The sequence below is a fragment of the Melanaphis sacchari genome, unplaced genomic scaffold (genome assembly GCF_002803265.2).
Source record: "Melanaphis sacchari strain LSU unplaced genomic scaffold, SCAv2.0 Contig43_pilon_pilon, whole genome shotgun sequence".
NCBI lineage: Eukaryota > Metazoa > Arthropoda > Insecta > Hemiptera > Aphididae > Melanaphis > Melanaphis sacchari.
In genome coordinates, this window is record NW_020271284.1 from 879,498 (window position 1) to 905,859 (window position 26,362).

General features: G+C 23.2%; 2 protein-coding genes across 2 annotated transcripts; one reads left to right on the top strand and one right to left on the bottom strand.

The window, feature by feature from the left end:
- The first annotated feature begins 3,167 nt into the window (after nucleotides 1–3,167).
- On the top strand, nucleotides 3,168–11,558 carry LOC112597844 (gamma-tubulin complex component 2-like). The gene is made up of 16 exons (XM_025344074.1): nucleotides 3,168–3,373; nucleotides 3,454–3,615; nucleotides 3,726–3,876; nucleotides 4,463–4,619; nucleotides 4,700–4,828; nucleotides 5,133–5,287; nucleotides 5,948–6,076; nucleotides 6,144–6,320; nucleotides 6,406–6,565; nucleotides 7,092–7,269; nucleotides 7,333–7,586; nucleotides 7,976–8,147; nucleotides 8,911–9,088; nucleotides 9,143–9,286; nucleotides 11,177–11,334; nucleotides 11,454–11,558. The coding sequence occupies exons 1-16, from the start codon at nucleotides 3,327–3,329 to the stop codon at nucleotides 11,515–11,517; spliced, it is 2,415 nt and encodes an 804-aa protein (XP_025199859.1). The 5' UTR covers nucleotides 3,168–3,326; the 3' UTR covers nucleotides 11,518–11,558.
- Nucleotides 11,559–11,632: 74 nt separating this feature from the next.
- On the bottom strand, nucleotides 11,633–25,937 carry LOC112597845 (yemanuclein-like). Its single transcript, XM_025344075.1, has 20 exons — nucleotides 25,572–25,937; nucleotides 23,161–23,253; nucleotides 22,412–22,522; nucleotides 21,984–22,115; nucleotides 21,776–21,871; nucleotides 21,487–21,706; nucleotides 21,169–21,291; nucleotides 20,886–21,099; nucleotides 18,777–18,929; nucleotides 18,620–18,700; nucleotides 16,997–17,086; nucleotides 15,858–16,040; nucleotides 15,205–15,703; nucleotides 12,973–13,122; nucleotides 12,729–12,890; nucleotides 12,334–12,660; nucleotides 12,119–12,258; nucleotides 12,005–12,059; nucleotides 11,833–11,917; nucleotides 11,633–11,774 (listed from the first exon to the last, which is right to left on the bottom strand). Exons 1-20 carry the CDS (start codon nucleotides 25,812–25,814, stop codon nucleotides 11,761–11,763), a joined length of 3,171 nt encoding a protein of 1,056 aa, XP_025199860.1. The 5' UTR covers nucleotides 25,815–25,937; the 3' UTR covers nucleotides 11,633–11,760.
- Nucleotides 25,938–26,362: the final 425 nt, after the last annotated feature.

The following is a 26,362-nucleotide window of genomic DNA, read 5'->3' on the forward strand; positions in this document are numbered from 1 at the left end:
ATATATATATCTAGTATGTATTGATGGGTATTAATGCATAACATAACGTATAACGCGTAATCTATAAGTTATTGGAGTAAATATTATATACAATGTATTATAGCTCGTATACCATAAATTGGAATGACTAATATAAATTGTGTTGATATTTTTATTATTCTTTTACGCATATTATTTTTTAATATCTATGGTACAAATCTCAAGATAATTTCATTACCTCAAATTCTTTTTAAATCAACATCCCAAATTTTTTTTTTTCTTTCCAATAATCGGTTTTTTTTTAAATTATATTTTTAAAAATAGCTATCAAAGTCAGTAAGTCACACTGAATTTGGGTTGATTTTCATACTACCATTTTTTACCAGTGCTATTTAATTATCGGTATCCGTTATTTTCAGAATTCAAGAATATCGGTATACCGTGGTTTGATAATTAGTAATTAGGTATTAAACAATTTCTGATTATCAAAAATAACATGTAAATGTATAATATTCTTGATATAAAAGGTACCGACTCGAATTTTATTCAAAAAATCTATTTTTAGTGTACCTATTAAATCAATTAAAAATTGTATAATTTAATTTTTACTTATCTTTGTTGTTTTTTACAGTTTAATATCGTAATTTATGACAAAAAATAGTGCGATTACACGAACCACAAAGGTTGTAAGGTTATTTTTTATTAATTTTTCTGTAGATATTGAGTACACACATCGAACAAATTATAATCGGTTTAGTCCTTGAAATATAATAAATAACCATGTCAATTCATGAAATCAATAGTTAATCTATAACATAGATACTAATATAATAAATTAATAAATAATAAAATCAGCTATTAAAATATCCAAATGTTCGTATTATACATATAGTCCCGAATCGGCTAAATCTAAATAAAAAAGTCAATGCTTATTTTTATTTATTTTACATGACTTATTAAAAATTTCAAATGAAAATATAAACGGTTTAAGAAAAAAAATCAAAAATTTGGAACGCAGTTGTCTAAAAGAGTTTTTCAAGTTTATTTTGGTGAAAGAATAATGTTTTTATGTCTAACAAGAGTTGAGGAAAATGTGAATACGAAAGCATAATTTTACGGTCGAATTTTGTTACCAGAAGATCTCTTAATAGTACTAAGTAACAAGAAAGTTGCCTTAGGAATATTTAGTTCTAATAATTACTACAATATTCAGGAATATGGTGATTGAAAAGTCCAATGGAATGAGCTTTTTTTATTATATCCCAAGGGTACTGACCAGTTCTATCATATTCAGCAGCAAAAGGTATAATTTCTTCTCGACTAAATTTTATTGCTAAGTTATGAAATTCCTTTTGTGTATCAGATAATTATAAAAAAAGCATTAAAACAGATTTTCAACGAGACAATGATATTTTAAAACATTAAAATAAACCTATAGACTTAAAAGCGTTTTTTGAGATTGTTCATTAAACTTCCCATTTGCAATAACATATCTAGAGTTACGGTATACGTTACGCAAAATCTAAAACAATATTTTGATAATTGTTAATTTATAAATCAAACATGAGTATTCAATTTTCGAAAATAATGAATATACTTACCTACTTGGTTAGCTGTAATTATTTTCATTAAGATTATTGAATTTACCAAAAATATGAACATACTACAATGTAGGTATACTGACCAACTATAGCAATAGTAACTGACCATATGACTTTTGTCAGATTACCTGGAAATTAAATTCTGGCGATTTTATAGCCTTTTGTATACCTGTAAAGATTATGATGAATAATAATCATTAAAAATAAGTATTATGTACTCATTTTATTCAAAGTTGATAAAACAAAATAATCTTAATTATCGATAAATTATTTATTTGAAGAATTGTTTAGTGTATATTGTTATTTGTGTTATAGTTATAATAATAGCTAATCTGACTTTAAATTTATTTCTGTTAGCCAATACATGAATATATTCTTAATACCTATATTGCACAACGACTTGAACGACTATTACGTAACATGTATTAATAATAAAATTTTATTAAAGTTTATTACATAAAATTTACATTAAAATTTGTTTCTGATGGATTACACAATTACAATATGTTACAACCATTCATCATTAAATAGTAATCTTTAGATTTAACAATAATAAATAAAATACTTGTCTCTGGTCCCGGATATTCTGTGAGATTTCAGAATTGTCAAAACGTTATCAATCCTGGATAATTTAGTAATTAAAGGGCATGCGTGTAGACTTAAAATTTTTACTTCAATATTGTACAATAATTTTACTGCATACCTGCAGTAATAATAACGTATCAGTGTATCATACAAATACTGATATACCAACAAAAAAATATGAATTAACTATTAATAAATATTATTTATTTGCAAAAAACGATAAAAATGTGAAAATTGAACTGTTGACTGTTGAGCAATAATGATTGATTTTTGGACAATATTAGCATATATTACTCGTGTAAAATACTACCTCATCTTTCCAATACTTATCTGATCAAATACATAAATATTAAATTAGGTACTGTTACTTTTATTAAATAATATTAATGTAATATAATTAAAATATTTTGTAGGATGATATTGTAGGTTTAAATATTAATGGCACTATTTTAAAGGACAGCTCAGAATATTTTTCTAGAAACCTAAATTGTTGTTTAGAAATTAATTTGAGATAAATTATTTATTATTTCATATTTCATATAAATTCAGTGTCGGCCGTCATAACGACGGATATACTATCCCGTGATCCGTCTACCCATCATAAATTCAATATTTGTATCGTATAAAAAAATAAAAAACGAAAAAAAATTGATGTTATTTTAAAATCAAGTATTATGTATACTTAATACTGTTATCATATTATCACATATTTATTGTAAATACATAATATTTTGTATGATTAGTCGCGACAACAAAAGGATGTTGTAAGCTTGGCGGTAAAACAAGAAGTTACGAACCATTTCAAGACCGTTAAGAATTTTAAGCGTATAAACATTGGCCGCCCTAGAGTATTGCTTCCATACTGTTCTATACAACAACTGGTAATGGACAAAATACACTCCGGTGCAAATATTGTATACTCCAATTACTTATCAACATGCCCAACAATACTTGTCACTTGATAATATCTTGTTAAACTTGTCCTATACATTCTAATCATTCTATACATTTTATAAAATAAAAATATTATCTATGTTTATATAATTCCGTTTTTCACATTTCCGTTAAAATGATTTAGATATCAAAGAATGAAAAACTCACAAAATAATGTTTAAAACTATTCTAATTTAAAATTTCATAACAAAACTTTTACATAAAACTATGGACCGTGCAAGAATACCTATCGAAGAATTAATCACGAGTTTCAAGTAATTTTATTAATTTCATGTTTATCGTTATATTATATAGGTAAAATGTAGCATCTCTTTATGCATTACTATTTGTCTAGATCGACTAGTACTGTTGATGATATACTTGATAAATTGGAAACATGGAATCGCTATGATTCTCAACAAATTCCACTTGAACATTCAAAAGAGCATACATTACGGAAACTGTTGCTTCATTCTGAAAATCCAGTAAAATTAAAAGAAAAAGTACAGAGCATTGAGTTAGTATATATTATAGTTTTTAGTTACAAAAGTTTGGAAAAACATTAAACTAATTATATTATTTATTATTACAGAGAATTAATTAATGACTATGACTTTTTTTTTTCAGTAAAAATAAATTGGCAAATAAATTTATGGAATTGATTCAAGAAATAAGAGAAGACAAAAAATTAACAGTATTTATGGAAAAGAGATATAAAGAATATGAGAAGGATACAAATTGCTCAGAAGTTGTTCAATATTATAAAGATGAAATTGAGGTATGTACTTTAGTAATTATATTTAGTATTATTACTTGAAAATAAACAATTAAGAATAAAATTAACTAATATAAGAATCAAAAATTAGACTGATATACATATACAATATGTATGTGTATATATATATTGTATTCCTATATATTATTTATTTAATTTTAAAACTAATTATTCATATTTTCTAGATGATTTATAATTTTTTTTATCAGAAAATTATCTCTTAAAACAAATATTAAGTATAATATATTGTCAAGATAATTATTTATATTTATCTGTTCTATAATATAAATCAAATAAATTATAATATTAATGTTTGTACTCAAATTAACAAAATGTTAGGTATAGCATCTGGCAATTGACAATTAAATATAAAGATAGCACAATAAAATAACTCTTATTTTTGAAATCTCTATTCCTACATTAATAATCTAGGCTAGGGATCTCTAACCTAATAATATTTTAGTTTTCATTGTTTTTAATTAATTTTTTATTTCAAATTTGACTTGTTATAGTAAAAGTTGGAGACCCCTTGTGTAGACAATATAAAAATATTTATAATAACCTTTGTATTTAAAATATTTTTTCATAGAAAAGAAATGAATTTCAAAAACAAAGACAAATGAAAAAAGAAATAAAAGAAAAGAAAGTAATCTTGAAAAAAAGTGTTTGCAAAACAACTCCACTTTGGAAAAATTTGAGAAAATATCAAGCCCTAGATTACTTTAATATACCTATGACATGTTACAGTATGATTATTAATTGACTTATTTAAAATATATTCAATAACCATATTTAAGTATTGCTTTAATTGTATTGTTTCTTATAGATACCACAAATCCAGAAGAACATGAATTAGTTGGTGATATTCTGTCTTGTCTTCAAGGATTCCATACAAAATTTATTAATCCAAACAATCTTGAGATACCGCTTACTTTCAATATTAATGAGACCATAGGTTTGTTAATAAGTTAATAACAATTGCAGTCTAAACTTAGTAATTAATTTCAGGAGCCTTTGTATTATAATAGTAAAAATAAAATATCTAAAAAATGTAAATCATAAATTAAATAAGTTTTTATAATAAAACACTATAAATACATATTTCTTTATGTATATATTGTATATGTTAATAATACAAGTTTTTACTAGTATTAATTCTATTTTTTAATATATCATAATATACTTTTATTAATCACTGTAAACAGTATTTATGTTATTTACTTGGAATTAAATGCTAATTTGTTTAATTTTCTACTTAGATCCACAGTTCAAATGTATAGTGCCAAAAATACTTAGATTAGTATCAGCTTATACCATTATTTGCCGATATAGTGAAGAAAATCGTCAGAGCCATAATGGATATGTTAATCAAGCTTTAGCTTGCTATATAAGCAAATTTATTCGTGATTATTTGGTAAATATTTTTAATGACAATTTTATTAAATATACTTGATAACTAGGGATCAGAACTAAATGCACTTAAAAAAGTACTAAATATGCTTGCTATTTTGTGCTTATAATAGTTAAAATATGTACTTTTATTTTTTTTTCTCATAACTTTTACAATTACAACTATTTTATTATAAAGTATTTTTATATTTTATAATTTGTTCTAAATATTTATTAATAAAAAACAGGAAATTGTATATCAACAAGAGATTTGAAAAACAATATACTAATACTTAGTGAAAACCCTCAATATAAATATACATTATAAAGTATTTTTTTTTATTGTAAAATTTTCAAATTTTACTATAAACATATTATTAACTATCAAATATGATTTTAAAAAAAGATGAAATTCAAAAATATGCTCTTTAGAACTACAAAATCACTTAATATGCAAAAATACGCGCTATAAACTTTTAATATATTTTTATTTTTTTTGTACTATCGTAAAATTAATTTTTAGCTTATTTAACAATAAATTAAATAGCCCCCCTAATTAATATGCAAATGCAATAACTTCTGAACTCTATTGATAAAAATGTTTAAGAATATAATATAAAATTTACTTAAGACTTAAGAAATATTAACTAGAATATATACATTTGTACTATTATTATTTTTATAGAATTTTATAATATGTCTTGAAAACCAACACAAGTCTGGAGAACTTGGTTTACAATCATTATCATTTGCAGCCCAGGCTCATGTTTACAAAATGGAGTTTGTAGCCCGTATTGTATCAATGATAACACAAGTATTTATTAAATCTTAACATTTTGGAAATAATTATGTTTATTTTAATATTTACTTGTGAATGTTAGGAAAAGAAAAAAGGTGGTCAAACTTTATCATTGTTACACGAAGAAATGACTCAATGTTATATTGATGAATCACTTAAAAAACTTATGGCAGGAATGGTTGAAGTATCAACTATTCCATTTTTCCAATCATTAGAAAAATGGATTTTTAAAGGACAAGTATTTGACCCTTGTGATGAGGTATTTACTAGTTTTTATTATTGTTATTTATTATTATATTATATTATTGATACATATTTGAATTTTTAATTTTGTTTTGTTTTAGTTTATGATTAAATGTGGCAACCTAGTATTAAGTGATGACACGGAGAAATATTGGAATAGATGTTATACAGTTAGAAATGAATATGTTCCATCTTACTTGGAAAAGTTTAAAGAAATTATCTTACGAACTGGAAAATACTTAAATGCACTTTATCACTGTAGTAAGTTATTTACCCATCAGGAGACTCAGTGCTAATTCTATTAATAGTTTAGTTATCAATGGTTTCATTTAAATTTTTAATTTTTGTGAACTCTTATTTCTTGTGTAATCTTATTTGAAAATTCTTCTATAAATTAAATAACCCAATCTATAGTTTTGTGTTTAAATGACAATAAATTGAATTTATCAGTTTTGATAAAGTAAGCGGTATGTTCATACTATAACTTAATCTAATTGTAACATATATATTTTTTAATTTTCATATTAAAGATTAATATTTTATTTTTGATTTACAATAAGTTTTGACTAAGTAATGTACCTAACATTTATTACTAATAAATTATTTATAGCAAAATTCTTAGAGGTTGATTTATAATTTTAATAGTAAATATTGGAAAAATGAGGGCTACATTGATACACATTTAATCATATTACGAATAAATGCTTATAAGCTTATAAGTCTACTGATAGGTTAATTATTTTACTAACATGACAAATTAATTTTAATTTTTTTTTTTTTATCATAGACATTCCAAATAAATCAAATTTGATTTATACATCAACCAATAATGAAAAACTAGTATATTCCATGTGGTGTTCCGATTCAACAAATTATCTCAAAACTATAAATAATGCTTATATGTTTGCAAGTAGTAGTCTATTAAATGTACTACTAATTGATTATGACCTTATGAACAGATTAAAGTAAACAATAATTTTAAAATTAATACTGTATCACTGAAAAAAAAACAATAATTATTATTTCAGATCAATTAAACGCTACTTTCTACTAGAACAAGGAGATTTTGTAGTACATCTGTTAGATGTATGTGATGAAGAATTGAAAAAACCAACAGATGATATTGTTTACAATCGATTGGAATCATTGTTAGATATTTGTTTACGAGTAAATGTTGGGTGTGTAGATCAATACAAAGATGACATTAAAATGGAATTAAAAAAAGATCCATTGAGTTTTCAAATATTTAAAATACTTGCTATTCAAACTGAAAAAGAAAAAGGTAAAATAAAAAATATTTGTTTATATATTAATATGTGTAATCATTAAGGTAGGTTCTAAATAGTTAAAAAATGTAAAATATCTAATTTCATTATAAATTTCTAATTTTTTAAACCTAACTTAACCTAATCTTGAATGAAAATTAATTATATTTAATTTTTATAAAAATTATGCATACAATATAGGATATTTATCTTTTATTTAGTTTAAGTTAAAATAAATATTGTTTATTAAAATGTAATTTTCAAAAATAAATCCAAAATAATTTGTAGCTAAAATTCTAGAAAATAATTTATTATTGGAAACAAACTAGCTGAATACTTTCATATTATATTCAATAAATAATTACAAAATGTAATATACATTTATTTGTATTTATATTTTGAATAGATTATACAAATTTTCAACCATCTTCAAATTTATTGGGAATACAATCATTCTGTTTGGGATTAACAACACAATGGCCAGTTTCTCTAATATTTAATGAAACAGTTATATCAAATTATCAAATATTATTTAGATTGTTATTGTTATGCAAAAATGTTGAACGGCAACTACTTAAGTAAGTGAATTATTAATATTTAATACAGAATATTGATGTCATATTATAGGTTTATAAATTGACTAAGAAAAAATTGAAGTTTTTAATGTTTGCATAGTCAATTTCTGGTAAAATTTATTTTTGATGCTGAATGAATGATGAAAATTCATTATCCTAATATGTTTTGTAATGTTTATTCAAAACGAATAATTTTAATGCAATTATTTATTGCATATTTAATAACAAGTGTCATAACTTATTTTTTCAGTTTTTAATTTAATGTTTAAAGGAAATCGATAAGAATTTGAATGTACGTATTGTGTATAGTAAATATTTGTTTAAAAAAGTCAAAAAAATTTTAACACGTGGAGGGTACTTTGCACATTGAGTAAACTGCTAAGAAAAATGGTTAAATATGTAAAATTGTCATAATTTTCTTAAGCAGTTAACATGTATTTTAAGTTATTTTATAAAAAACAAAAATTTTTTTTTAAACCAATAGTAATAATAAATAATAAAACTGTTTTAATTATATTGTGCTTGATAAACTTATGGAATACTTCCCTGCAGTCATTTCTGAAGAATTAATTAAACGTATGCTTCAGAATTTTTAATTTATATAATTATATACCTGTATAATATCAGAAGCTTCACATCTGTGGTCTTTTATCTTAATTTGTATTATAATTTATTTTTTCATTCTTGCATGTGCTGGGGTGACAAGTCTGGGTTTTGCATCAATAAAGCCAAATCTTTGTTAATTAATATTTTTTCGACAATATAGAGTATGGTTATGTGACAAACATTTAAAAAAGATACCCAGTACTTCAGCAACAACCTACAAGAAAGCTTTTAACTTGAGGCAAAACATGTTGTTATTTGTTCAAAACCTTGAATATTATATGTTTGAAGAAGTAATTGAAACACAGTGGCAAGCTTTTACATCTGCTATTCAATATAAAGTACTTATGTTTCATAAAACTGTTTACTATATATTAATAGTGTTGTTTATCTAGGTGAAAAATGTTGACGAGTTATTAGATGAACAACAAAAATTTTTAAACCTTTGTTTAAAAAATTGTATGGTTACCAATCCAGACCTAATGAAAAGTAGTCGATATTTATTGGAACTATGTACCGAATTCAGTGATTATATTTTAGTAAGTTAAATTTTATATTGATCATTGGCAACTCTGTATTATTATCAGTACTGTGTTAAAGAATATACCTGAGGGAAATTTTTCAGTTGCTCATTACTATCCTTTTACATAAGTACAACTAGGTAGAAATTTAGGAAAGCTTAACCTCCTTTATATATATGTTGGATATTAATTCATGAAAATTATTTTTCCAATTGACTAAGTACAAGTATGTTCCTAAATTATTTCAAAAATTTAACAAATGCTTAGATTTTTACTTAAGGAATGTTCTGCAGTACTAACTTATTTTTCAAAATGAGAACTAACCTTTTTTAATCTATTAAAGTTAATTTTGAATATAAAAGCTTAAATAATTTAAGTTCTAGTCACACTTATGCCCTTTCACCTATCATTAAATTATTACATAATAATAATTATTATACATTGACAATATTTATTTATTTTTGTAAAATAAAATTTTTTATAGCCATAAATTCCTACAATGAAATTTTTAATTAGATATTGTAATTTTCCTATTTAGTATTTCACTTTCTTTGAAATGAAAACAAATAATTTCCAATAGCATTTAAGTATTGTATTAAAACAAGAAGCTTCAATCCTATTTTAACACTTGGAAATATATTTTTCAATTTTGTTCTTGTTAATGCTTTATATAGGAATTAAAGATATTTTTATCTTTTTATGGAAAATATTCATTGATTTCAAAATCAGGTTCTAAATCTTCATTGTACCAATTACTACCATTTTGTTTTTTAGCCTTTTCATTTAAAATTTCTTTATCATTTTTTTTCCATGTTAAAAAATTGCAAATATTGTATTAATCTCAGTATAGGCCATTTTTATAATAATTGCATCTTATCAGTAAAACTAAAATCCATTACTTTTATAATTAGTCGTCACTAAAATTGTTAACAATTAATGTTAAATTACAACATTTTTTCAAAGCAAAATAAATTAGATTTGTAGATTTGTGATTACTTTTGGAATTCAGTTTTATAATTATTTACTTATATATTTTTATAGAAATTACCTATAATTATATCTTTAAAAATGTTGCCATGCACAGATTTATTGCCATGTCTTTACCATTGCACTACCTATGTCTTAACACTACTATTATGTCTTAAGTCTTACCAGGAAACATTCCTTTAAAAATTAGTACTACATACTATGCATTTGTGATAGATTTTATTTAAATCTCGTTAGTTACCAGCTTGATAGATACAGACTTAGTTAATTATACAATTTTATAGCAAGTTATAATACCCGTATGGCATAATATATATATACAAATAACAAAAGCATCATTTCTTAGTTGTACCATATCGAGCTAAAATAAATTTGTGGTTGTTAGAATATGTTTTAACAATACTCAATGTCTGTTTAGTCGTTGAACAGTTACAGAAATAAGTTGTCTAATTAATACTTTTAAGAATGAGTTCTTTATTAGTGTAAAAAAAAAATTTATTAATACTTTATCAATTTTTATTTCTTTCTACATACATTAAAGTATATTTTTAAGCTTACATTTTATTATTTTTAATTATTTAGTAACTTTATAACTCATAAAAACTTCTCGGATAAAAAAATGTCTCAACACTATCAATCACTTTTACATATAGATGTGATTACTTATTTCTAACATTTTTATGTTAAAGGCTATTACTGTTATTTAAATATAAACTAATTGTTATTCAAGAATCTTAACATTTATTGTTATATATAAAACTTTTGAACTGTGATAAATTTGTAATAAAATCATCTTTAATTTATTTATTTATTATTATTTTTGTACTTAAATTTAGCTTGGTGTTTTATGTTAATTATTAATCATTAATTGTTTTATATCAAACATGTTTAAAATTTAAATAATTAATTTATATTGTTTAGTTATCCAAAAGTCATCTTAATCACCTGAAACTCGATTTTGAAAAAAGTATACAAATATTAGAAAACAAATTTACAGCTGCAATGATAGACCTCTTAAAATGTATAAGAAAAATGAGCCGTTTAGATAGCGGTAATATTATTTACAATTTTTTGTACAGGTAAGAAAATACAATAAAAAATTTAACTTATGACAAGACCTATATATATATATAAAAATAGGTTATAAAATATAGTTAACAAAAATGTACTAACATTATTTTGTCCTTATTATGTTTAGGATGGACTTTAATGGAATGTACACTGAGCAAATAAATATGGATGATACAATATTATATACATGAACATTTATTTTTTAAATATACCTAATGTACATTTTAAAATACATATTATTATTATTATTATTTTTTTTACATTAATCACGAGGTCTATCCTCAATAATTATAATACTACTAGTTTAATATAATACTAATTATTTAAATAAAAACAAAAATATTAATCTTAGATAGTGAACTCAAGATATTTATGACTGTATCAAATATCTTTATAGTATTGTACTATATTAGTACATATAAAATATATTTACTTTATTCGTTTTTACCTGAAATTTAATATTTTAATTAGTGCAAATTAATTATTACTCATACTAAATAACTTACTATTGTACGTTATTGAATTATGACTCATATTATCTTTATTCGATTTTGTATTCAATGTTGAAAAGAATTGTTGCTGAAATAAGTTCTGAAATGATTTATATTTATAAACATTAACTTAGCTTATTGGAGTTTTAGATGTGTAATTAAATATGTCAATAATAAATCGACTTACATCGGACATTTGAGCATTACTTTGTATAAGACCATAGTGTGGTATACCATGTTTTCTGTAAAAGCGATCAATTAAAAAACAAACTTCCTATGACTAATAACAATAATTAATTACTGAAAACTTTCTGTAGTTAATCGCGAAGTGGGTTCTTCAGTTTTCACCATGTGCTTAAGAAATTCATCTTTTAGACCAATATTCATTTTTGGAATGCCTATTGTTGTCCCATAAGTTGATTTACTCGTTGTACTGCTTGACTAAGAAAAAACAATGCACATTTTTTTACTTAAACCGAAATCATTTTTGAATTATGCAAATTAACCAATACATACTGTAGTGTATGAATTTCTAAAAGCTGGATGATGGATGACTCCTATTGGTGAACTAACCAGTGTGTTCGGTGAATGAGAAGTATACATAGATGAATGTTTTTTAAAAGTATTATCACTAGTAGTCCGTGATGAACAAGATAGTTGATTTAAAACTAACAAGTCTCTAATAACTTCTTGTGCTTCTTTTTCTGCAAGTTCAGCACTGGATGATCGATGGCTTGATGGAGTTTTAGATGCTGTGTTTCGGTCACTATGTGGCCAATCTGAATAATCATTTTTGATATCTTGTTTAACTACGACTGAGGTTGACGATTTAGTCTCATCTTTCTGAATACCAAAGTACGATAAATTAATTATCAAAATAATAGTAAGAAAATTAACTATTATTTACATACAATTTTATAAAAACTACTATTAGTTGTAAATTGTGAGGGTAAAGGTGATGTATTGTCCATTAAAGATTCATTGATTATTTGACTTAACATATCCTTAGCAGTTGACTTATCATCAACTTTTATACAGTCTAATTTATTTGTTGACGAAATTGAATTGTCATCCTTAATTAAAAAATACATAATAAAAATTAATTTTTTTGTTTAATTAACACATAATATACAATATATGTGTATGCAAACCAACTTTTGGTTTTGTGCTCTGTCGATCAACAGTAAAATTATGGGTTGATAACCTTTGTTGGTCAGGCGAAGGTTTATTATGCAATTCCTGCAGCAATCTTTGTTTTCGTGAAATTGGCTGATGAATCATGTGCTTTGGATTAATTTGCAAATCCTGCAAACATGTTCAAAGTATTGACCAAACTTGATTTTATTTGAATATTATATAAAAAACTAAGTGAAGTTTACTTAAAAATTGCAAGTCACTAGATATAATAGACTAAAATATTCATATTTATTATAAAAAAAAAATCTATCTTCAGTATATATTATTTTGTTAATTTAACATTATTTGTAAATTTAAAATAAATATAAGAATTATAGTTATGTTATTTCAATTTATAATTTTCTTATTATTTAATACCCACGAATGTCTATAAACAACTCCTTAATTATACTAGTTCAAATAACTAATAAGCCAATCTATTACCATCTAAAATTCTAACTGTGGGTGCCATTGGCAATATATAACACTGCAGTTATAAAATATCAACATTTAAGAGCTTAGGAATTGATATGACAAATTCATTAATATTGCATTAACAGCTATCATAGATAAAGATCATTCTAGTATAAAATAATAGTTTACCATAATGCGTAAGTCAATTTAAATAATTATTTTTAAGTTATCAATGGAAATATAATTTATAGATATAACTAATTTGAACACAAACCAGGAAAAAGCCATAATACCATTACCATCAAAATATTAGATTAAACAATCCATATCTATATCATTTATTAATTATTAATCATTAAGCATCAAATAAAAATCAAGTGCCATTTACCAAATTTATAATATAATAAATTTAAGTCAATATACTTCATAAAATATACCTCATTAAAGTATATAACAATGAACCTCTCTTTAATTCATCTAATTATATTTTGATTTAACTTTATCAAAAATGATATCAATAAAATTAACTATATAATTCACTATATTGTGTTTACTTAAATAAATTTATTTTCAACCTTTCTGCAAAAAGTATATTTTGACTTTAGGTGATACTTTACATATATTTGAATTGATTGCTGTCAAAAGGGTTACTGTCACATTTTTTTCCTATAATTATAACTGAATAATATTAAATAATAGATTAGAGATAGGAGCATAGGTAACATTAAAGATACTTATATATTATCTACTAACCATGTATGAATCAATCAACCTCGTTAATTAAAAGTAGAGAATAAATCCAGTCTATTAATTACTTTTTTATAAAAATTAATTTTATTACATGTATAACATAACAATGTTTTATATATTTGTATAAAAATTGTTTAAGTGAACAAGTTATATACATTAAGTTATTTTGTATAGGGATGACCTCAGTGGTATACATTTTTGAACCTATTTTTTTAACCTTTGATTACTTCTACTTTTATTATCTTTCGAGGGAAATTGTGCATTGCCCCTTTCTTAGTGTAAATTATAAGTAGGCTTTCTGAGATAATAAAGAGGTAAGTTATCAAGTAATTTAAAAATAATTAATAATGTGTTAACCAAAATACATTGAAATATTAATAAACACTTATACTCGTAATCAAACTTAAATTGTCTCTTTTCATTTTACTTAATAGACTCAATAAATGTTAGTTATATAAGTAACTCAGATTATCATGTTACTATTTTCATTACAATCAATAAAATATACTTAATAAACACAGATAAAATCAATCCTTCATTTTTACAACCATGGATTATTAATAAAAAATTATAATCACCAGAAAACTGTATAAAAAATATGAATGTTAACATAGTACAAAATATTAATAACAAACCATTAACAAACACCTTGTAGTGCAAAACCAAGTCAATAAAAAACCATGTGTTACTATGTGACTATTTATAGCCTGTTACATGCATAAAACAGAATATAATAAATAAGTGTGAAATAAGGAAAATAACTATAGCCAATATGTACATTATTATATTAATAGTTTTGTAAATTGATCAAAAGCATTCATAAAACAAAAATGTAATACTATTGATTAATTTAAAATTTATAAAATTAATTGTAATTTGAACATATTATTTTATTAAGCCATAACAAATGTATCAAAAAATATAAATATAAATTATATATATAAAAAAAAAAATAAAAAAAATAAAAAATAGAAATTTTATTTAAAATAATATTTTTGTTTCAGCGGATAAAAAACTTTAACATATTCAAACATTATTCATTCTTACCGTTTTTGTAGGGCTGTTATTATCTTGTGAAGTGTTATTGCACATCTCAGAAACATCTTTTAATTTATTAGATGCATATGACATTGGACTGGATTTAATTGGTGATAAATCTAATACATCTCCATTAGATGCTTTTGTTTCTACAATAACACTGTTGTTTTCAGATTCTTTTTGTTTACAGCCATTAATAGATGTAGTTGTAATGGTAGCTTGATAAGGACATGCATCATTACTTAAAGTACTAATAGCTACTGTGTGAGGAGGACTATAAAATTGTTTTAAAGCAGATGTTGTAGATGGCGTTGAAGATGGAGTTTGACTAGTTGATTTAGTAGTTGTTTCTGTTTTAAAGTTGGTTATTTTTGAAGATTTTTGTTTATTCCATTTATGTAATTTGTTCATGGCAGAATTAGAAACTTTATGTTCAGAAGCCAATTTAATAGCACTTAGTAATTTAATTGGACTATTATGTAATGGTTGTTTTTTTGGTAATTTAGGTCTGCAAAAAAATTATTTTTTTTTTCAAATTACTTTTCATAATTTAATTACTAAATTTAAAATTAAAAAATAAATTAAGTAAATAGATAAAATAAAGAACAAAAAGATACAAATATTATATTATCAAAAGTATGAATAAAAAATTAAAACATTACCTAGAGTCCTTTTCTTTTACTTTGAGTTCTTTTAAAATATTGGTAGACTTCATCCACCCAATCGGCCATAATGGTTTTATTTGATTATTTATGAATTGAGAAATAAAATCATCTATTGAATGGGATCTTCTGATTTTAGAATAGGTAGTTTTTCGGATATTAATTATTTCTCTCACTAATGATCTAAATTAATTAATTAAATAATATTGTTAATAAATTGACATAGTATAAATAATTAATAAGTATTCATAATTTTTATGTATTAATTAGATATATTATTACAACCAAAGAATATCTAATTGAGAGTCTAAATTTCTGTACACATTTTTCTTTTATAATTTACTATTTAATTGAAAATTTAGAGCTTAATTAATAGATACAAACAAGTCTATTCTACGGCCAAAAATATAATTCTGGTTCAATGACTTTTAGTTAAACAACGGCTAATTAATTATTTTGGGGAATTAGCCCGTGGGCTAACACATGTCTAAATTTATATATTTTAGGTACTGACAATACTAAAGTAATGATTTATATAACTACACAATGGTGTCGTAACAGAAAATATGGTTTAAAAAATATCACGTAAAACATTAAAGTTTATTTATAGCTATCAAGAAGTCAATAAGTTTAAGTGAGTAACATATTAAAAATGATTATTAGAAATAAATAAATTATTAATAAGTGTGAATAAATTTTTAATATCAATATTATTTTAATATTTTTGGTATGTAACAGAACATTGACATTGAAAAAATAAAACTTTTGTTACTAGAGTTTCATTATATATTATTTCTTATACCAAAAAAGGCACTAATTTATCACACATTTTATTTAAAAGTTAAATACACAAACAATTCTAATTACTTTGACATAAAAACCATATTGTTTACATGTTGTATGATTAAAATTAAATATTTAGGTTCTTAAAAAATGGTTATTTTCACTAGAACTTTACTGATTTTTAAAGTATTTATTAATATACTTGATAGAAAAAATAAAAATAATTTTAATTATATTTTCAATAACACAATCATTCATAAGTTATTGCTGATGTCTCAATATATAAATTCAATATCGATATCAAAAATGATAAAAAATTATCTATGATATTAATATTATAATAACATAAAAATTACCTAAACTCTTCATTCCAAGGAAATTTACGACGTGGTCGTTTAGGTCCAGGTTTTGATTTTAATCCATCATTAGAAGTTCCATTAACAGTCCTGAAAAATTTAGAATAAAAGCAAATTTAATATAATTTTATAATATATAATACATAAAATAAATGATTAAGAAAAAAAAAAAAATTATGTCTCATAATAAAGCTATAAAATATTGTAATATTTTATTTTATATTCAATCTTAAATTATCTTACAATAAGAATTTAACACACAGCAAACTATAATATTAAAACTAATTTAATAAAGCTTTTTGATAGTAATTTATAGTAATGCATTAATTTATAACATATTAACTATAAAAAGATATTGAATGAGAAACCAATAACTAATATCAAAAATTAATGAATTTAAAATTTATTTTATGCTTTTATTAAATTAATTATTATAAATTATACTTATACTATAAATAAAACATTGAAATAAATAGCAAAAAAAAAAAAAAAAAAAATTCATAAAAATAAAATAATAACAAATAATATTTGGCTATTTAAATTTACTGTGTTAAATGTAATATAGTATAAGGTACTTAGTCACATTTCCAACAGAAAATTTGCTGAATAGCATTCTGCATTATTAGTTGTAACTTTAGATAATCAACAAAATGTTATACATAAAATAACAGTGTAGTTATTAATATATTTTAATAAAGTTTTTAACTATACATTAATGAGAACCAGCCCGTTTTAGATATTTATATTATGAAAATTTATTTAATCACGAGTAAAATTGTTTCAAATTTAAAGAAATTAATTCTACAAAATGAATTTTATTTATAATTAATATAAAAACGTTTTGAAAATATCAAATTATAATACACATATAATTAAAAGTGAAAAAGAAATTTTATATCAAAAAAACATTAAAATAATTTAACACAAGATGTTTGGTTTTCTAAAGTGTTCTGAATCATAATACTTTTTATTATTTCAATAATACAGAAATAGTTTAGTGTGAAAAGGGTGTAACAAAAGCTATTTCAGTTTGTGCCATACAAGCTGTTGTCAAGGACCACATTTTTCTTAAATCTGAAATTACATTCATGCCAGTCATATCAAAATACATTATTTTTTGTCCATGCCTCTTATCTATATTACTACTGAAATATTAATTAGCAACATTATCATGATAGATCTTTGCTTCGATAGCATATATTATCCAATATATTGTAAATGCAAGAACATCTTAATTTAAAAATGTTTATGCCATATGATGTAACAAAGGGTATGGGGTATTAGTAACTGAAAGTGACTAATGATCACTCATCATTAATGAACTGTTCTTACCATTTTCGTTAATAAGATTTACCAAATTGTTTTATAAGACAACACAGGAGTAAACCCCCTACCAGCTAATATTTTATATATTAGGCAAATAGTATTGATACATTCATACATATAATTTCAAACTTTTTTAACACTATAACCATCAGATAGATTAAAGTATTTGTTTGTGTGGAAAAAGTTCATTTTTTAGTAAACTTTTGCTTTTTACAACAATCCAATAGATATTAACATTACTTCTTATGATTTATTAAAACTTAAAATATTTAATAAAATTGAAAAAAATGTACATACCTTTGACCTAAAATTTTATTACAATCAAGATCATATTGTTCAATAACTGATGGTATTATTTTTTTAATTGCATCCTTTAACCTAAACATGTCAAGTATAATTTATATGAAATAATCTAAAATTATTTTAAAAATATACAAATATTCTGAATACTTACCTTTTAATTGGCTCAGTAATTTTTTCTTCCTCAAATTCAACCAACTGATTTACTTGTTTTATAACTTTTTCTTTATCACATAACATATGCTCAGCTAAGGTTGCATAAATAGGTTGTGTATTAAATGAGATTATTTCTTTATGACATTCAAGACTAAAACACATCAATAAAAAATGATTTAATTATGTCCAATTTTAGAATATTTTTTTTCTTCATAATTTAAAAATTTCCACAACTTACTTTAATTATTATACATATATAAACTGAGGGCCCTACATAATATTCTTACATTTAAATTTTAAAATTGATAAATTCATCCTAATATAAAAAATATAACTGAAATGTATTATAAAAGTAAAAAATAACTATATTATGCATTAGTAGCATATTAAATAATATTAAAAAATTTTAATAAATCAATTTAATTTTGTTATGAAAATTGCTTGATATATAATTTATAGTAAAAAAATAATAAAATGTATTATTGTAAAAAAAATTTTTTATTTAAGTTTTTATTATTATTATTTATATAAGATATAAGCAATCTGTTCCTTAAGGAACAATAAGAACATGTAATAACACTATCCCAATGTTATTTATTTACTTTTTATTAATTTAAATTTTTAATCATTAAACTTTCAGTAGGTCTCAACCTACTCGGTACCTTTTAAACTATCTTGAAGGATTCCCAGAAATTGTGAGAGTGGCAAGATTAGACATGAGGTAGTTGATATGAGATTGGAGTCTGGAATGAAATCTTTTATAAAGGGTACTGCTTCTTCATGGGCAGTTTTGATTTTTAGATTGGTAAGTTATTTTAAGTTTAAGATATAAGGTAATAAATTGGTGATTTTACGAAAGATATTATTTTGAAACATTTGAATTTTCAACATTAATGTTTTTATGTGGTATAATCAAATGAGCCAGTGGTCCATAATTATTATACTAAGTATTTAGTCAATTAAAATGTAGGAATTTGAATATTATCTAGATACATTACAGGATAGGGACAAATACAAAGAGGGAATGTAGTGTAAAGTGATTTGAACTGGTTGATTTTTGAACTAAACGATGAAGTAAACAAATTGGTTTTGAAGTTTAAAGGAGGTGATATAACAATTTTTTACAAATATAAATAATAACCTTGTTGTCTGTAAACTCAACAACTGTTGTGATTGGTGAGGTGGATTGATTGGCAGCATAGATATTGTTTAATATAGGAAAGAAGAAACTCCCCTGTAGAACACCTGCACTAATCTTAATATACCCGAGTATAACAAACCAACTTTAACATGGAAGTAACGATTGGAGAGATAAGATTTGATTAGCAAGTAATCAGTTGAGAAAGGTAAGGTTTTAAATTGTAAACCAGACATACCTCATCAAAAAGCTTGTGATAACATTTAAAAGTGTAGTACATAAAAATCAAAAACCAATTAAAAATGTTTTTATCACAGGCAATACAGACAATATGGCAATGTGATAACTAAACCAGTCTATGCACACTGCATTGTTTTTGGACAATTCATTAAAATACTTTTTTGCCTTGACTAAGTAATATAAAGGCGGGTCAAAACATAATTGTCTGTAATAGAATTTTATAACTTAAGCTAAAAAAAAAAATGAAAAAAAAATTGCTACTATTAAATTTTCAACTTTAAAATGATGCAATGTTTACTGACAATTTAGTAACACTAACTATAATAATATGAAATACTTGTATCTGCAAATTTTACAAGTTATTTATAAATTAATTTTAACTTTTAAGATATAAAAATTATTCTTATGATTAAAGAATTGAAGAAATTATATAAAAAGATTATTATTATCATATGTAACATAATATATGCATTTTTTGTTATTCGTGCAGTAATAGTGTGATATAGTATGTGTAAAAGTTTATGCTATTTTAATTAAATTCCAATGTTGTAATATTAAAGATAAAGTAAGCATTTTTATATAGTCCAAATAATGTACTAATTGTTTAATAGTCACTAATAACTTAACGAATATATATCTTTATTTTTAATCTACATTTCAAACCAACTCCTAAATAATTTAATAACTTAATTTGTTAAACTAAAAAAATAAATAGTAAATTTATTATACCTTAATAGATCTAAATTAATTTTTTCTGAAAAACCGTTTAAATTATTTCGAATTGCTATTTGAGCTTCAGTCTTAATTGATTCAATAATTTCAAGTATAATTTTAGGAAGTTCTTCTACGGCATTATTAATACCATTAGATACTGGTACATCAATACTGATAGGTGAATTTATTACATTCCGAGTACTTTTAACAGTATCATTTTCTAAACTCACTGAAATTGATAATATTTAAATTATTTAATTGTTAAAATAAACAAATATAAATATTTATATATACTGACATGGTACATTTGAAGGTTTGGAACAAGCGTGTATGACAGATTCAATTGTATCATGAATAGAACTATTATTTTCTGTAACAGGTGCTTCGTCAGAAGATAAAGGTAGAGTATCTTTTGAACAGCCTAAAAAAAAATGATTAAAAAGGTTTAAAAGTAATTGAAACTAATTTTACATTATTCTGTGTATTCTTCTAATCTGATATTTATAAATTATAATATAACTAATAATTAATGTAACACATTTTATAAAATGAAATGATATAAGGTAACAAGAATATACTATTTTAAAATATCTGATGGTTATAAAAAATAAAATACTTGGTTTGCACTCTGGTATCTGAATTTTTTTTTCTTGTATCAATGATTTAACTGTACTGATCTTCTTCTTTTTAGTTGGAATAATAGAACCAGCACTATCAGAATCAATTGACTGTCTTCGTTTGACTTTACCATTCACTGGATGTTTCGGTATACATACAGGTTTTGTAGATTTTTTTTCTTTGTCAGAACAAGACGAATCATCAGATGTATCAGAAATCTTTAAAATATAATATTGAAATATTAAGATTAATTTTTACAATAAACAAATAATAATTCATAAAAATACCTTAGTTTCAGTTAGCGAATTTTTTTCTGAATTACTTGAAACAGCAAAATTTGGCAATTTTTCATCACTATCTTCTAATACAGTATTTATAAAATGCTAAAAATATTTAAAAACAAAATTTATACTTCAACTCTCAAAATATAAAACCTTTTTTAAATAACATAACAATAATTATAGAATGTACTTGCAATATACTACTATACTATACCTTACGAGGTTGACTAGATTTTATTTCTTCAGAATCTTCAGACATACAAACTTTCTTTAATTCTAAAGAACCAGAATTTACATAATAACCACCATGTTCTGTTTCAATATCTTTTGGCATGACTTCATCAAACTATATTTATAAATAAGTTATATATTAAAAAAAAAAAAATACATCAATAAAATGTAAATCAATTACTTTAATAGATTATAAAATTATACTCTAATTTTATTACTCAAATGGTTTGTGTTAAATAGTGTATGATTTAATAAAAATAATAATTAATTACACAATTATTATATCGAAGGTAAAATTATTAATTATCTTTTTGATAGGTGTTTCAAACAAATATAAGTATTATTAATGTACCTAATATTATGTTTATTTATAATAAAAATATTTTATTTGGTATATATTATGATACTTACAATTTCATCATTATCAATAAATGAATCATTTTCATCATAACCAGTTGCAAGTTCAGAATAGTTATAGAAGGCAGTTTTTTTCTTTTTCTTTTTCTTAACACCACTAAACCCCTGTTAAAGATAAAATAAACATAATTATCGTTACAAACATAATTTGTTAAAATTATAATGAATTTCAATATAAATTACAATAAATATTATCAGATTTTTTTTCATTATTTATTTAAAGATTGTATTGGTAGTAATAATCATTGAAAATATTTTCAAAACTCATTAATACTTTTTTACTGTATAATGAATCAAAATGTTACTATAGGAAAATAAAGGTAACTAATATAAAGCATATACAGAAGTAAAATAGTTTTAATGATATTAATGTTTAAGCTAATGATCTTAAATTTGTTTTATTTTTTGTCATTCGTTTTGGTGTCTTAGCCGGTTAATAATTTTTGTCCCGGTTAATGAGAGCCAAGAAAAAATAACTTTAATATTGTATTATTTAATAACAAAGTATAGAATAATAATGTATATATAATACCATTATCTAAATTTTATTGACATTTTTTTGAGACTAAAAAAAAAAAAAGAAATAAAAAAAAGAAAAAATTAAGGTTATTCAATATTATGATGTTCCAATTTGATGATTTTAAAATCTGGCAACCCTAGTAATTAAAAACTGAAATTTAACTATTAATTATTTATAAGTTATAATTTAATATTTAACAAAACATTCAATTATAGGAACCTACATATTTTTGTTCATAACTGTCAGCCAATTGTTTTATAGATTCGTCATTTTCTTCAAGAGTATAAGATTGCTGATCCCTTTTTCGACGTTTATTCTGTAACAAAATACAAGGAAAAACTATAAAATATTTATACTACTAATAATAAACAATAACACAGGATATTGTTTTTACTATGTTATGTAACTTTCTAATTGTTCACATTGCATTGCACATGTCATTTTCCAATATATTTAAATAATTTATTGTTTACACTGCAGTCTATTAATATTGTTATTAGCTTTATAATATGAAATAAGGTATCAAAATAAGTTTAAAACCATTATTTACTTTAATTTTGCAGTTTATTAAATGTAAATTTAAATTACACACATTACCATCAAGCTAAATTCTCACCATACCGTATCATGTAGGGTTGAATAATATCATAACCACTACCAAATCATTTAATGATTAAATATTTTTATTAATCATTTGAATGCGTGGCCACACTGATAGACAGAAGAAAATTGCCCTAACAATTAATAACAAAATAAATATATTAGTATACATCTGAAATCTATGTAAATAAAATCACTGTAATTCATTTATTATTAATTATTAAATTATTAATTTATTTATCATTTTATTTGTAAACAATAGGCTATTAAAAATAGTTAAATTTGTTAAATTTTAAGGATTATTAATTAAATTATTAAATAATATAAAATATATTATGATACATAAATATAAAATATATGTAGATATCCAATAAAGATTAACATATAAATTAAAAAGTTGAAATTTACCTAACTATGAATTTACATAAAGCACATAATCAATGAAATTAATGCAAAAAATTATCTTGAACATAATTAGGTACTTCATAATCTTTAGTTATGATATGGGAGTATAATCTAAGGCAGTTATATTTTGTATTGGGTATCAATAAGTATAAAAATTAAAATAATAATATATAATACAACAGTTTTAAGTTTAAGAATCTAGGAAGAATTTATTACCCAAGTCTCAGAAACAATTAATATTAATCGAAAATGTTACTAAAATTCTATTATTTTTATTTCTAGTGCAAATTTAGTTTAAATAGTAATTTTCTATATGCCATTAATATTTTTAATGATCATTTTATTAACATGATACTACATAATTACCTAGATACATTCTATAAGTATCAATTTACATTAAATATTTTATGCAAATCTGCTTTCTGCCCTTAGATAGGTAATAAGTATACAATCCCATGACATTGTTTTTAAAGGAATCCATTCTGCCATTCAGATATTGGCTAGAAAAATACTTCAAGGCTGACAAAAATTTGTATTTGTAAGTTATTGTAAACACAATTTGAGAAAGGATAATTATAATGATAAAAATCAAATCACTCAAATTTTCCAATATTACAGTGAGCTAAGCCGTTTCTGCTTTATTGTTTATATTTTCTTAAAATGAATAAAAATATATTTTTATTCAATGTTTAAGAGCAAAAATAAATCTTATAAACACAAATAATTTATTTAATTCTTCAAAATTTAAAAAAAAAAAATTTAAATAATAAATATTTAAGTATAATATTAAAAATAAAATAGTATATTATTATCATTGGCAAAACATTATTGTTTTTAGTTTTTTCTTTATAATACCAAATAGAAATTTCAGAAATACATCAAATATCAAAGACAAAAATACAATATTAACAATAAATAAAACATTTAAAGACAATAGATGATAAAGTGATGCTTTGATTTAGACGTTTTTTTTTTTTTGGAAGTTCTGAATAAAAAAAAAATTTAGACATTTTGGTAGTCAATTTAAATTCTATTCAATATACAGATCAATATTATTAAGAAATAAATGTACATTCTAAAAGAAGAGAAAATATCACGGCTACCTCAAAGTAGGTACAACTTTTTCCAAAACTTGTAATAGCATTATATAAATATGAGGACTTTGAGAACAGGGATTCAAGTACAAGATACCTACATGATGCATAGACATTACCAACTACTGATCAAAAAGTTGACTAATGTGTAAAATCAGTAATTCATGGGTACATCGGCTTCATAATTGTAAATAGAGGATATAAAGACGCTTCTCCATTATCGTGACAATAGGGGCCGACAAACATTAATACAATCGCAAGTCCGATTGATAAATCGGTAATCCCAGTATTGTAATTAATACATGTGTATGCTAATGCATGTCGTGATTTATTATTATCGTGTGATAATAATGCAATAATTATTAGTGCACTCATAAACACATAATCGACTCGTTATTTCAATTTGCAAACATACGCTGATGATACGCAAATGTTAGTGCGTGTACTTACGCGTGTGTGTGTGTGTGTATCAATGTGTGTGGAATATATATGTGTGTATTGTTAACACGTATAGTCTTGACTTCGTTGTACTTACCTCTTCAACGAGTAACTTCTGATAATTGAACACAGGATATCTGTTGTCAGTGGGTTCGAACAATTCGACTTGTATCCGGATAGTGGGCGAGTCCTGAGGATTGGATTTGGTTTCCGATTTTTTCTCAACAGTAAGCGTATTTGACATTATAATCAGATAGACGGATGCACAATAATAACAACATTGACGGTCGGCCAACGTTAAGCGAACAGCACATGTTTCACGAAAGCGCAAAACTACCATACATGATCGGCGACAATCACAAACTGAAAACGGGGAATACGGACACGGAGCAACGGTATGAACCGTAACCAGTGACACCAAATGTCCAGTTCGAGTTCTATAGTCCGACCGATCACACAACCCCGCGCTTTTGTGATTTTTCAAACCTTTAAGAGAACAGGGTGCATTATAATTTATATTACCTATGTTATGCATTATACGTATTTAAAATTTAAAACTTATACTAAACATTATGAACAATTTTAATAAAATAATCGTAAGCTCCTACGAGATTATAGATCATTCAATCGCTTTTCAATATTCACATAGTATCTATAAAACATAGCCAAATGGTTTTAAAAAATGGCTGTTGGGCATCAATACATTTGGATCATTATTTATATCTAATATAGTATATAATTTTAGAAAAGACTAAAAGATATTAATTTCTAAATCTTTAAGTATCAATTAAAATAATAATATTGAACTAAATTATAGATATAGCTAGAAACTAAAAAAAATCCGCGAAAAATAAACATTAACAATTGATGAGCATAATATTAAAATAA